The 13513-nt window shown below is 43.2% G+C and overlaps 1 protein-coding gene across 1 annotated transcript in view; it reads left to right on the top strand.

The window, feature by feature from the left end:
- Window positions 1-12791: 12791 nt before the first annotated feature.
- T265_00387 (hypothetical protein) overlaps window positions 12792-13513 on the top strand; it is a gene marked incomplete at both ends in the record, with an annotated part of 46143 nt that continues 45421 nt past the window's right edge. Inside the window, one exon of the mRNA XM_009164132.1 lies at window positions 12792-13015. Coding sequence (XP_009162396.1) covers window positions 12792-13015 — 224 coding nt within the window. The remainder of the gene's footprint in view (window positions 13016-13513) is intronic.

Raw genomic sequence — 13513 nt, 5'->3', positions numbered from 1 at the left:
CCCAGCGGCACCCACCTGGAGCCTGTGGAGGGAAACGGAACGGCATGACTACTCAGTACGATTGTACGGTCTATTTGATAAATAAAAGATCGCACTTTTTTTATAATTCTTGAACTCAGGCGTAACAGAATGACAACGCATATGAATATGATGATGAGAGGTCGTCGATGGCAACTAGATTGGGCTTTCATGCATAGTTGAAGCCTTATAACCAACGGAGCGCATAAATATGAGTCAAGCAGTTACTAAAAGTAGCTAAGATGAACAACAGTGCGCACGACTGTCGTGATAATGGGAAATGTTTGGCTTTATTTTTCGGCTATCATGTGGTGCTATACGGGATAACCACTTAAGGGATGTTGCAGCAACCCAGTCACCCACGCACTTGACTGTTCAGCTCACTGTCGCTCACTGGATCGCAAGGCTTGCCTTTTTTCTCATACTCACAAACACGTCACGCTAAGCTGACTCATCGGACGTCGATTGTCTACATCGCCTAGTCAGCGTAGCAACTACTCGTGTGCCGACGCGCCCACGTACACGCACTGGGACCTACATAAGGGGAAACCGAACCCAGACAGGACACACGGACACCCGCGCGCGCAGGGACCAAGGAGACAGCCAAGCACTTCAAGTCCACGGACAATTATGAAACACATGTAGCGGCTATACTGCGAAGAAAACACGTTCCCGCCGTCCAGACTTTTACCGAGGGACTCACATGATAAGTTTCCTTTTTTGACTCGCTCCCACTTCGCAGTGTATATTTTTGTGTCGCAACCATACTAAAAGCTTCTGTGTTGCACATACACCTGATTTGTATATGGATATCATCACCTGTGCAGTAATGCTTTCCACGGTGAATGATATCTCATCGGGTTTTGTGTAACAGATATTCATTTTTCTGCAAAGACGCACTACCTCCTGAGTGGTACAATCTATCTAGGTATGTGAGCCAACCAGAGAAGCACCATTCATCAGGACTGCACAATGCATCCAGCTGTCTTCGATAACTATACTGAAACATGAATAAGCTTTCCGAAAAATAATGTATTGAAGTTCGGTGGACAAACTCCTCTAGTGCGTTTCATCTGATAAGCACAACGCATCAAACCTTATTACAATATCAATCCGGGTGGAATTTATATGGGATAATCTCTAGATCATTTCTCTCATTTGAAAATCACCGCGGAACAGTCAAATATCCTGCGATAGCTTCCCTGAATAATCTCGTAACCTGATTATTACATTCTAACTGCTGGTAATAGGTGACTTTGAAATTCCCCCCATTTAAACAAAATTTCGTGAGCGAAATATCGCCAAAACTTGCAACCGAATTAGGCTAAATTCCCGCAAATTCTTATCATCGAAAACCGTGTAGCTTTGGCGAAATTAATTTCCAGCCAACAACATTCGCGAGATCATAAATATTTTGTGCATTCATGGTTATCTTAAGGTTTCTGACGAAATTATTGGGGGCAGACTGCCATGCCCAGTGGACATGCGCTAAAGCCTTTAGAGTGTGTATCAATCCTCCTTAGTCCGCCAAACAAAACATGAACAGCCGTAGTTCAACACAGCTGCTGACGTGCACTAAATTTACCCTTGGTTCAGATGAAGGGAACTTATGCAGGCGTCCTGAGAAGAAAGTCATCCAAAACTATGCTACTGTGGTGTCGTGCTTTTGTAAGCAACGTATTTTATGGTGACAGATGCTCGTATAACAGTGCGAAATCTCAGAATCTCCAGACACTTTAAATATGAAAGTGGATTTTTGTCCCCGTAACATGTCAGTCAACCATGTTTGGATTCTCAAATGACACTATCATCCGGGTGAATAAATGTGTTGACGTGCGCATAAGGCCAAAGCATATTACTCTCACTGGGATCAAAAATACTGTCCAAGTCATTCAGTTTGCTCAATGTGCTGAGAACTAATAAGTTGTCCCAAAATATCTGCGCATGAACTTATCGTGCGTAACGTTCATAATTCGTGTTGGAATGCTCGACGAAAATCTGGCCTTTGATGCAATGTTCCCGCTTATTCAGAGTTAGTCGTCATAGCTGCTGATTCTAGCTGACTGCTCATGGTCGCAAGATAATGTTCGTAAATTATTCGTGGCCTTTCAACCAACAGCGATTTATTCCTGACAAGCACACAACTGTGTGCTATTGATGGCATACCGGAGAAGGTGCACGTGTTGATAAATGTGCCCCGTAAGTAAACCAAGCTGAGGAAAGTTGTAGGCTGTTGCAGGGCGCTTTTCTGAAAAGCGGATGCGGCGAGATTCATGCGGTTATGCACTGTCTATTATAAGTCTCGACTCTGAAAGTTGATTTAGTTTAACAATGATCTTGCATCATTGCAGCGGAAATCGTTGTCAATTACATTGACCACGTACACGCCAAAAGGGCGTGCAGCCTGAACCTACGCCTCTCAAGTTAGATAATAATATAACCTACGAGTTAAAACTTGCGCCATGCGTGCTGTCATGGAGGCTACTCCAAAATATGCCCAGTTTTAGCGATCTGCTTCATAAAGACGAAGGAACCAGTTATTGTCAGATCTTCCCAAAAGAATACATCCGAATTATTGAAGTTTGACTACAAGCACTGGCCAGTTTTTGTCTAAGGACGACGCAACCAAATGTCTAAGAAACAACAAAATTTAATTTGGCGCCACCACCGAAGATGCTTTGGGTAATCACCACTTCTCCATGCAATTTTCAGTGAACGCTCGTTGTCGGTGTTATGTACCACGGTAAAAAGCTGCATTCATCCCGTTCTTTTTATATTAGAACGAAAGGACGAGAAGTGTAGTGAGCGGGTCCCCCTTGACTATGCTCCGGCTGGTAGGGGATCGCCGATGGGTTTACGTTACATTGGCTAGAGTAACCGGGTATGCAGACATCTGACACTGCGAATGCGCTCTTCAGAGAGTGTGCTGCACACAGTCGTTGCGATGAATTTTTTGTCTTCGGCTTTGTCATCTCTACGGATGTCTGCAGAGGTAAAATATCCTTCTTATCATCTAGTGCCCACATTGTTGCATTTGAGCAAGCACTCCCATATAGCCCCTCTTATACACCTTCAAAACTAACGATTGGAGAACACCAAAAATGATTTATAAAAAAGGTGTCTTCAGATTCTGAGCCAAAACTATGCGAAACTGGTGTACGTCCCATAATCATTTCGGGTGTTTTTTTCAATGATTGCCAAAGACCTTTCTCTGCCATTTCAATCAAAGAAGTATCGTTTGTGTTAAAATCTTGAAAAGCACGTTTACCCAAAAATCCAGGTGTTTTCCGACTATTTGCTACTTTGTTCAAGCTTGTCGTGGTACGCCAGTTTTAAATTTATAGGATTTAATTTTTTCAGTGGTTTGGAAGGCGGCGAATTCCGCAGAACACTCAGCTCCTATGCCGCGTTATAACTTCTGCGAGTGTTACAAGTAGCTGATGGAATATATGAAGAAAACGTATGCCTCCTTGGACGGGATAATTTTAAGTGGAGCAGAAATTGGTGTGTGCAATATATATTGCCGGTCCTCTGCTCCTGTAGGCATTCACTCAGCATCATTGAACCTGGTGTATTGGATTGTATTGTATGGGAGCAAATAAGAGATATTGTAATGAGTGCCAATTTGGACGTTAATCTTAGTGATGCGGAATCTATCTTTTGGTGACATCCTATCAACCGGATAACAGGCATTTGTTCAGTATTTTTTATCCAACCTAAATTGCATTAAACCGATAGATTGCAATATTTGCCGAAGGATAAAACGTAATAACTGCAGTGGGACTATTCGGTGCGCCCGATTTAACGAAGCCCTCCATCGCTATTTACCTTAGGGTCTGCCTCCGCTTTTAGGTATTTTTGTGAGTCAGCCATTCTTTGGGCCACGAGGCCTCTCTTATTTCTGCCGATGTGCGTGGAAGTAAAGATGTCCTTCCGTTGGAAACTACCTATTACTGCAGGAGCCCAAACATCCGTTTTGCTCGATGGTTCTTTTGATTTGTCAATTTTGATGCCAGTAAGACTTTTGAACACCTTGGATAGTATCGTACAAACAGACGCTAGGTACACATCCTCCTCATTCGTCATCAAACCGTTGGTCTGAGTGAATGAATAAGTGATCAGCGGATAATAATCGTGCTTAACTGTTGGGTGGCACGTCGTTAGACGTGATAATAAGGTTGCACTAAAAATGAAAGCATGACTTGCGGGATTTGTGGGTAAAGGGATTGTGCGGAAGAGACAATGTCATAAGCAGTAGGCATTATCCGATGTAGACGTTAGAATTTGAGGTCGGCAGAAAAAAACAAGACGAAGGAGGGAAAAACGGGCACCATGTCTAAAGCGTGACAAGGAAGCCATAAACTGCGGAAAATAAGGGACCACAACAACGGATCTGGAGGAGCAGCAGGGTCAGCGTAATCTGCTCGGCCATTTGAACTAAAACCTAAATCCATCGCCCTGGCCTTGAACTATCCAGTTTATGGCCGGGATAGCAAAGGGCATAAGAGTGGGTGGAGTGGAGGGATCATCAATGCAGATAAATGGTAGCAGGAATCTCACGACCATGGTCTACAGTGAAAAGTTAGAGACCCACCGGTGTCGCTGATTTAGCGGAGTCGGGTTTGAAAGTTCCCTAGAAGAGTGAGTTGGTGACAACACTCAAGCTGGAACGCGGAATGTGCGGAAAATTGTTGGTTTGGTGGAGACTGAAAGCAAATGGTTAACTTGAAAACAAGTTTCAGCAGATTTGAATGAATGTGTCCTGAAGGCGGTTGGGACCAGGTGAAGAGTTTGTCCGTATTTGGTGTTAACTGAACAAACGGGCGAAGGATACAGTCAAGGGTCGGAAGGAGATAATTGTGTGTGGCCATGTTGTGCCATCGATGGCCTGAAATACTTCGTCTTTTTGAAGCCGTGACGAACGTCTTATTTAAATCAATGAGCTGGGATGTGCGATTCTTTAAGGAGCGCGATTTTTTCAGGTTTGCCAAGGAAGTCCGCAGAGGTAGAACGAAGATGATGTATGATCTCAGGCATTATTTGTCCGGCTGGGGATCGTCCTTGATGCAGATCACAGGTTAGGTGGAGTGCATAACATCCTAACAGGGTGTTTAAACCTAAACGAGGATGGAATATTGGGAAGACGAGGGAATAGAACGAGATCAGTAAAGCCCGATGAGTTTGCGGAGCAATCAGATAGGATAATGTGCATTATTAGAGATAAAAACGGAGCGTTCACGATTACTAGGGTGGTGACTACAAGTAATTAAATTGGACAAGGTAGGGTTGGAATTGTACTAAGTAGGCTAGCGGGCAGGCATCGGTTGGGTTTCTAAAATATGATACAAAACTAAAGGAGTTTGAGAGAAAGTCGGTATAAACATTGAAACGGGTGGTGTGGTTAGGAAAACCAAACCTATAAGGACCGATAGGCGTGGACTTCTGAGATGATGGACTAGTTTATCCGAAATTGATTTTGCGAGTTGGACAGTACCGTAACCTAGGAGAGGAAGTGAATGTGGGAGAAATCGTTACCAGTTCCCGAAGCACTGCTGTCAGTTTCAATTGACAAGTGAGCCATAGCGAAAAAGCCCTTAGGCGTTCATCTTGCACGCTGGAAGTGGAGAGCTAGTAATATCGAAGTATGACTACGTATTTTATTTGTATGTGTCCACGCCAGGAAGCAGTAGGTAGTTGCTTGCCATTCGCTTGTCTATTGAAATTTGCTTCGGTGCGGTGCGATCCTAAGTCCTACGGAGGCAGCCGAGGCTCTTCGGGTCGATGTAGGCCGCGGGCATAGCATTGTCTTTAGTCCATCTGATCCGTTTTTTGCAATTTTCTTCTTGTTTACCAGGCGCAAGGTTAGTTTTTCTACCGTTGCATTGTAAGTGACGTATTCTGGAAATTTTACTGGTTTAGAATGTACGAAGTATGAGGGAGAAGCGCCTTATGTAGTACTGCGACCAATTTAAAATATGGGAGGCCTCAACCATCTTCCCTTGGTTTTTGGGATAATAGCGCTTGCCATCCTTTTGTTTTTGAAGCCCTGAGTCACCAGATTAAATATTTACACAGCACTCTACTCTGGGTAAAATTCCATTTGTTCCCTCTGCGAATTCAAGGATGGTATCATTTGGTTGATACTGCGGCTTGCATGGGCTTCAACACTCTCTCTTATGCCCCTCAGCTATTTATTTATTGGTATTAAGTATTGTTTTTGTGCATTTATCTTGCCTGTAGAGACTTTCTAGGCTACTTATTATATTTCAAGATTATGAGGCAAAATCAGCTGTAACTTCCAAATGATAGTTGTGATGGGCTCAATAGCAACTTGTGGGGAGGCTAGCATTTGAGTCGCCAGTATTTGAGTGCGCTTAAAAATCGTTAGCATGACGGCCCACATTCATCTGACCACTTGTGTAAAGACAGATATTACTGATGAGGCACGCGAGTAGTATATGGCTTTCTCGTCACTTTGCTCCGCGTCTAATGAGAGGTGTAGGACATTACATAACTTGTGGAACTGTTTTTGTAGCGTTTGTTCACAATTGCGTGATAGTCAATGAGCATATGTGAAAGTTTAAGAAAATGTTTAAGAATAATCAGTTTTTGAAAGCAAGCCACATATGAGACTATTATTTTCTTGCATAATAGTTTGCAACTGTCCAGCTGTTGTCTGCTAATAAGCTAATTCCCGGCAAAAAACTTTCCCCTTTACACCAGTAAAAAACAGATTGTTTTCCGCATCAAGATATTGCTTTAATTGAGCGGTAATACTAGTTGCGTGCAACGATTACACAGAAACGTCCTTCAAGTCTGTGTACGCGTATTGTTATCATGCAAATTCTCAGTCAACGCCACATCCAATAAGAAACTTTCACTGACTAGTGGTTGATCGTGAATCACTAGGCACTCTTCACGACTGTTTTCTTCTGTATATTTCGCCTAACCGCGCAATGGCTTAAGAGCACTGCTATGCAAATTCCTTAGCTCAGGAAATTAAGGCACGCAAGAGTAAAAATGAGTCTCAAAGAGGTGTACTCCACTTGAACATTACTGGATTGTGATGGGGAAGTTGTGAGTCCTTGTATACTCCCGAAAGGCATTTGACCGGATTAGCTGCCACGCTGCATCTGGGTGATTTTAGTGGCCAATTCGAAAAGCGGAATGAAAGTCATTTCATTATTTCAGATAAAATGGTTGACAGATTGGCGACGGATACTGGTCATCTCATTCAAGTGCTTGTCCTCTAATCGGAGCAATCACACCTCAAAACGCCATATAGCAGTACAATTCAAAGTACCCCAAAGAAACGTTGCACACATGGCTCCAAGCAGGGAGGTTGGCGCGTCCAAGATGTCCAACACCTACAGATGCGCCATGCAGCAACAAATGATCTTCAAGAAACCGCCAGTTTGGGTGCGAAAATGGCGCAGTTAAAATTAAACGAGTAACTGCGTTATGTTCGCTATTGAGAGATGCGTTTCCGTAGATAGACATGAAATTATGCTCTATGCTTGGAACGCACTACTATCGGTCTCAAGATTATCATCACTTAACTTGAACAGGATTTGTTGTTACCAGCGGCAAAGTACTTATGAATTGTCGGGGTGGCTGGCGGTAAATTTCGCACGAAGGCCAGCGTTGAAATTCTCCGATCCTTCTTGATTCCGAGTCGCGATATCAACCAGGTAAAGCCTTACGTGAAGTAATCACCCAACCGGCATTTGATGTGCCAAAATTATTTGAATTCCTTACATCTAGGAAATTTTTTACTCCGAATTTTAAGCTAGAGTTAGCACGTCCAATTGAGAAAGTTTTCCACGTACGGAAAATTAAAAAGGCGACATCATCCAGCGCGTGCACTGCTGGTTCGGGCCTTTTCTGGTCATAAAACATATCCCGAGAAATCGCCTTATGGATACAAGACATTAATTATAGCCAAATAGATTGCTTCCGCATGAGTGTGTTAATGAAGATTCACTGAAGTCAAGTGATGCGGCGCGTCATCCACAGTACGCAGCTTATGCCCTCTTCCCTGGAGTAATTAAGTGCACAGAGAACAACACATTTTACAGCCTGATTTCCCAGACGTAGTTTACCACATCTGAACCAGTTCACGACTACGAGCATTAATTACATACAAAACCCTCTCAGTTGCCTACACGGATGACTTAATTCCAAGCCACTTGCCAGGATGGGACATTATCACCTCTCCCTGAACACAACTTCATTCCTCTTCCCACGACCATCGCCTGGTTTTGCGAAACACAAACGCCTTACCCTCTCTGGTAAGTTCGATCGAAGAACTTTCACACTTCTTAGGACTAGTTAAGTTGCGTGCTTTCCGTAGTGCGGATCTTTTTTGCTTTACACGGCCAGATGTGGTTCGTCATCCACATTTTGCTGTCTGGGTTTGACTGATGTAACGGTTATCACTTTTAACTTGCAAGAGTGATGCTATCCCTATCATCTGAGAGTTCACATTTGCCTCAGCCACAGTTAGCCGCCACTACCCCAAAACACCGTTTGCGTTTTATACCGCCGATTTCCTAGCATCTGCCATATTTGGGTCGTGCCTATTTCTCCGATATTTGGGCGCCCGTAAATGACACTCACTTGACCCTTATTTTAACTCAATTATTATGATAGTACCCAACTGGTTTGCCATCCGTTATTTTAGAATACGCGTTAATCTTATTATGATGATATTGATCAACACTAGATTAAAGCCTGAACGGCTGAACACCGACCTGAATACCGGTTAAAAACAGATGGTTCTCGCTTCCGGATCATAGTCGAGAGGTTTTTCCTTTATGAAGCACGGTGCTCATGGTTTTGCCATTGCAAGTGATCAGCTATAACTGCCAAAGTATTTACAACAGTTGATAAAATATTACCGTTTGTCCTATCACACCAGAGGGCGTTGCCACCGATCATTTATGCCGGTGTGTTTTTAGAACCAACTACGTCAATGATTGTGCGTATGTCCTCTGGCAATTGCCAGCGAGATGTGCGACTCAACACGTCAGGGTATCAGTGACAATATGATTCGATAAGATATACAACAGCACGAACGACCGGATTTGTGCCCAACAATGACCATGCTGGGAACATAAGATAAACCCACCATTCAGCTGCAGCCAAGCGGAGCAGTCTTGCAGCTAACAGAACAACTCAAAGAACTAGAATTAATACCCATCAGGATCACTGTGCTCTGTTCCGCGCGCTACGTCTTGGAACATTATGACCTAGCTTTTTGTCTGGGTTACGCGATAACAACACAGGTTATGGATATAAACACACTACATGTGTCATTGCAGACAGTTACTCAGAATCATGTGGATCATTAAAATGTTCAATTAAAATGGACTCCAAACCACACCAGATTTGGAGGACTGTGCTATATATGAGTGAAACATTTAGGGCCAGATATTGCAATAGCTGACTAAACGTAAAGCAAGCAAGGGGAATGGAAAACCATTATCTATGAAAGCTTCAGGAGGTTGTTCAACACAGCTCAAAATAGCCTTAAGCAACCATAAATCAGCAAATCGCAAACTGGTGTGGTTACCATCTATCCGCTTGCACGGTTTTTGGGAGGCTCACTTGAGTAGCTCACCCTCTATTACTCTGTCCATTTCTTAACCCCCATGTGCCCACAATCCACAACAACCGTGCTTTAATTCGGACTGTAACATTATGATCATGCCTAACGATATGCCACCCACAAGTTGGGAATAAACATTATTATTGCTATTATTATAGCAATCCTTGAATGAATTCCGCAACCACGAGCTGATGCGCATGTGGACGTGCTTGTGTCCTGTGAACCAAGATCTGCACCCAGGCGAGGTAAGCGGCCGACGACGAAAGTTTGTCCTTTAGTCTTGATTTATACGCTAAAAGCACAATCGAACCTGCAGGCAACCAAAACACAGGGGAAGGTATAAAACGTCAAATATGCCCAATATGCTGTTGAAAAAGTCAGGTTGACGGGCTGTTGGGGTTGAAAAGCGGATGGTTTAATGGAGCTGAAAATGAGTTATGCCAACTTCTGAGCAACACTTCCAAGTTTGCCAACACGATATGCTAAGCAGCTTATAAATCCTCTTTCATTTGACTAGCTTGAAGCTAGACAGCACTGGTCATCCCTGGTGCCTGAAGAAGGTAGCGCCGTTGGCGTAGCCGATCGGTTTGATCCATTGGACAAGCGCAAATGACCCATCAATACTCGAAAGTTGTGGGTGGGCACTTCGTTTCTTCATTCTGGATTAATTTTCACTCCGATTGATTCGTGTTCTTCTTATAACTAACCTGACTTCTACACTGACTGGCACATTTTGAATTTTGGAAACGTAGACCAAGTCAAAGCTCAACTCTCTCCTTTCCATTGTAAACGGGCCGCGATCTTTCAACAAACATTACTGCTATCAATAATCAGTGTGAAAATAAGACAGGCGAAAGGAGCGTGTACCTTTACTAAAATTAGCGCAGTAATGAACAGTAGATTCTCCATGCCAAGCATAGATGAAAAACTAAAGAAGTATAACCGCCAATTTTAGACCTGTCCCTTATGGTCTTTGCATTCGTCGACCTGATGCCCATGCACCTAGACAGCATCTTGGCATCTTGTCTGGGTTAAACATTCCGCTATAGCAATTTGTGCTTCCCCGGTATACGAACTAACGAATTAACGGAGTCAGGCCCCGGGATTGGCCGCTAATACCACAAACATAGGTCACCTACAAGCATATGGTGTATGAATGCAATTTTATTGCAGGTCTGGATTAAGTTGGCGGGCAAAGTAGAGTCCGCCCGCCTCTTGTAGCTTCTTTTGATTAGCCTGCAGAGAATGTTAGAGTGCAAGACTGAATTTCATGGGGGCTACGTGAATTATTCTTTAATTTTAGAATGCACACTTAGAGTTTTCCAAAGGTGCTTGTGAATGTTAATGTAGGATGGAGCTAAGCATTTCTATCGCCATAAGGGATGAAAATACGCTTGGTCACAATGAAATCCACCGACGATTTCTAGAACAACTAACGATTTTCAGCTATGGAGGTGGCTTCCAAATAATCATGGCAAACACCCGCTACTGACGGCTTGCGTGCAGTTCAGAGACGAATATTCAAAATAATCAAAATAAAATCCAATTAATCACTAGCAAACTGGATTTACAAGTTTTCCATGTGAAATGGTGACAAGTCTTGAAAAGGGCGAGAAATTACAGCGCCTCTAAAAGAGAAAACTATTAGCGTCAGGACACAGTGGGGTTCGAGTTGGACGACCATATACTACCAGCCTGCTTTCAACCATTGCAAAGGTGTGCTAGAATGGTCAACGCGAGCAACCAGACTTATGTCATACCTGTTGATCGCGTGCAATATCTGCAGCCCTGAAATATCATCTTTTCGTCAGGGTACAAATTTAGAACAGAAGTATGTCGAACGTCAAATTAAACGATATTAACCGACTCTGCCCTCCAAGGGTGGAGCAGGCATGAAAACGGGAATATTTCTCAAGGACTCACTAAATTTCTGCCTTATGTTTAATGAGGGAATGAAACTCTACGAAGTTCCTACGGTTGCAAAGATTTTGATGTTATTCAGACACCTTTCAGCGTTTTCCATGCTTGTCCCAATAATGGTACTGAGAGAAATGCTGCGATTTATATCGACCGGCCGTAACCACGTAAAAAATCAGATTGGTGACTACCAACCAGTGGAAAAAATAGGAGATTTAAGTACAGGCATGACGCCGGATACAAAATCAGCTATACCCTCTTGAAATAGCAGTGTCACTGGTATCAAGCATGTATGGCCAATTCAAGACGTTCCACCGGATTAGGTCTTGGATCTATATCTCAGCCCTTATATTACTGTTGTCATGTGACGACTAGCGATATTTGGGAGCATTCACTTTGGTCCAGAATGATAGTGTGCTCTTGTAACCCAAATCAAGCACGGCTATTTTGCAGGTGTCGTATTCATTCAGTAGATACACCTTGTAACATGACGGAACGAAAGGATGGAAGAAGGGTTGGTTGGATGTTTCTCCTTAACTGATGTGATCAGGAAGAAAAAACAGAAATTCAGGTTGTGTAAGCAGGGGAGGTCTCCCTTGAAATGTTCCGTTATACTTCCCTGATATCAGCCAACTCAGTGAGTGGTGCACCGGAGGATGTCGCCGCCGTCGAATCGAGGCAAACAGTTTTTAACAATTTGAGCCAGAATTCTGGAGGACAAAGATCATTTACCAGCTCTAAAGCCCGAGACAAAGAATGACCATCGCTCCAGAGTCAGAAGGAAAAGGGTCCACACATCCGGCTACGGCTGACCGATGACATGTCAAATTTATCTAACCCCCCGCCTTCCACAACATATAGGGCCAAACATTCCATCCATTTTGTGATGCACACTGGTTATTCCCCATTTTTGCATGCCTGTCACCCATTTACACTTATGCGTTTTTGGTTTCGTGACATTTTTCGCGGCGACATTCACCCATACTTTCCGTATGGCATTGCTTATTTGAAGGGTTCGAGGAATTGTATCCTACCGTCATTCCTTTGGACGGTTAAGCTGCGCTTCGAATGATTCGGTCAGTGGTTTGGAGTCAAAGTGAAGTAAATACCACCTCCGTGCAATTTTTTCTAATGTACGTACAACCGAATACAAACACACGAACTGAAAACATTGTGCTTTTACTGAATCAAACTGAACCGAAACCATAGATTTGTCTCAAGTGATCTTTTAAAGTTTAAGGCCGTGATGGGATGCACACTAAGTCGGGCAGCTGAATGGACATCAGCAAGAGGAGGATCGTCAGGAAAACTCTCAAGCTCGTCCATTAATAACGCTATACTGGAGGAAGCTGTCTACTTTCTAAAAAACTATCAAACCACCAACCCTGGTGCACAGAATCTTGTTTTCAAAAATGCCCTGAAGTGGAAAACTAGCTTATTACCACAGGATATGAAGGGATTCACAATAACGTAAGCGTGGTTAGATTTGTCAAACTTCTACAGGAATGATGGGGCGATATCTTCTTCGATGGATCCAGTAGGAGAACCTCTGGCCGGTCTACGTGCACTGAATACCGGGGGTTTCGAAATTTATGTGAGATCTCTGCAAGAAAGTGTAAAGATAATAAATGCAGCAGGGTCAAGAGCCCTAGCTGAGGCTCGTGCATGTCTGGAAAGTGAGGCCTTGCGAAACAGAGCAAATGCACAAAATTTATAGACAACCCTGACCCTCTTGTTAATATACTGGGGGACAAATTCTCGTCATCTGCCATATCGGTAGATGATTCTATTTTTGGGTTAATGGAAGAGATAATCAGCAATACGAAAAGTACTTCTAGTGTCTGTTCGCTGAATTATTTTGCTTAGATAGCGAGGAGGCAAAAGAAAAGAAAATTTCCCTTAAATTAGCCCTGGACCTCCATAACTTTGATATGAAGTTGATGAATGATGCACTCCAAAAGTTTTCGA

This window comes from Opisthorchis viverrini (assembly GCF_000715545.1).
Source record: "Opisthorchis viverrini unplaced genomic scaffold opera_v5_3, whole genome shotgun sequence".
Taxonomy (NCBI): Eukaryota; Metazoa; Platyhelminthes; class Trematoda; order Opisthorchiida; family Opisthorchiidae; genus Opisthorchis; species Opisthorchis viverrini.
This window is presented reverse-complemented; position numbering and strand designations above follow the sequence as displayed.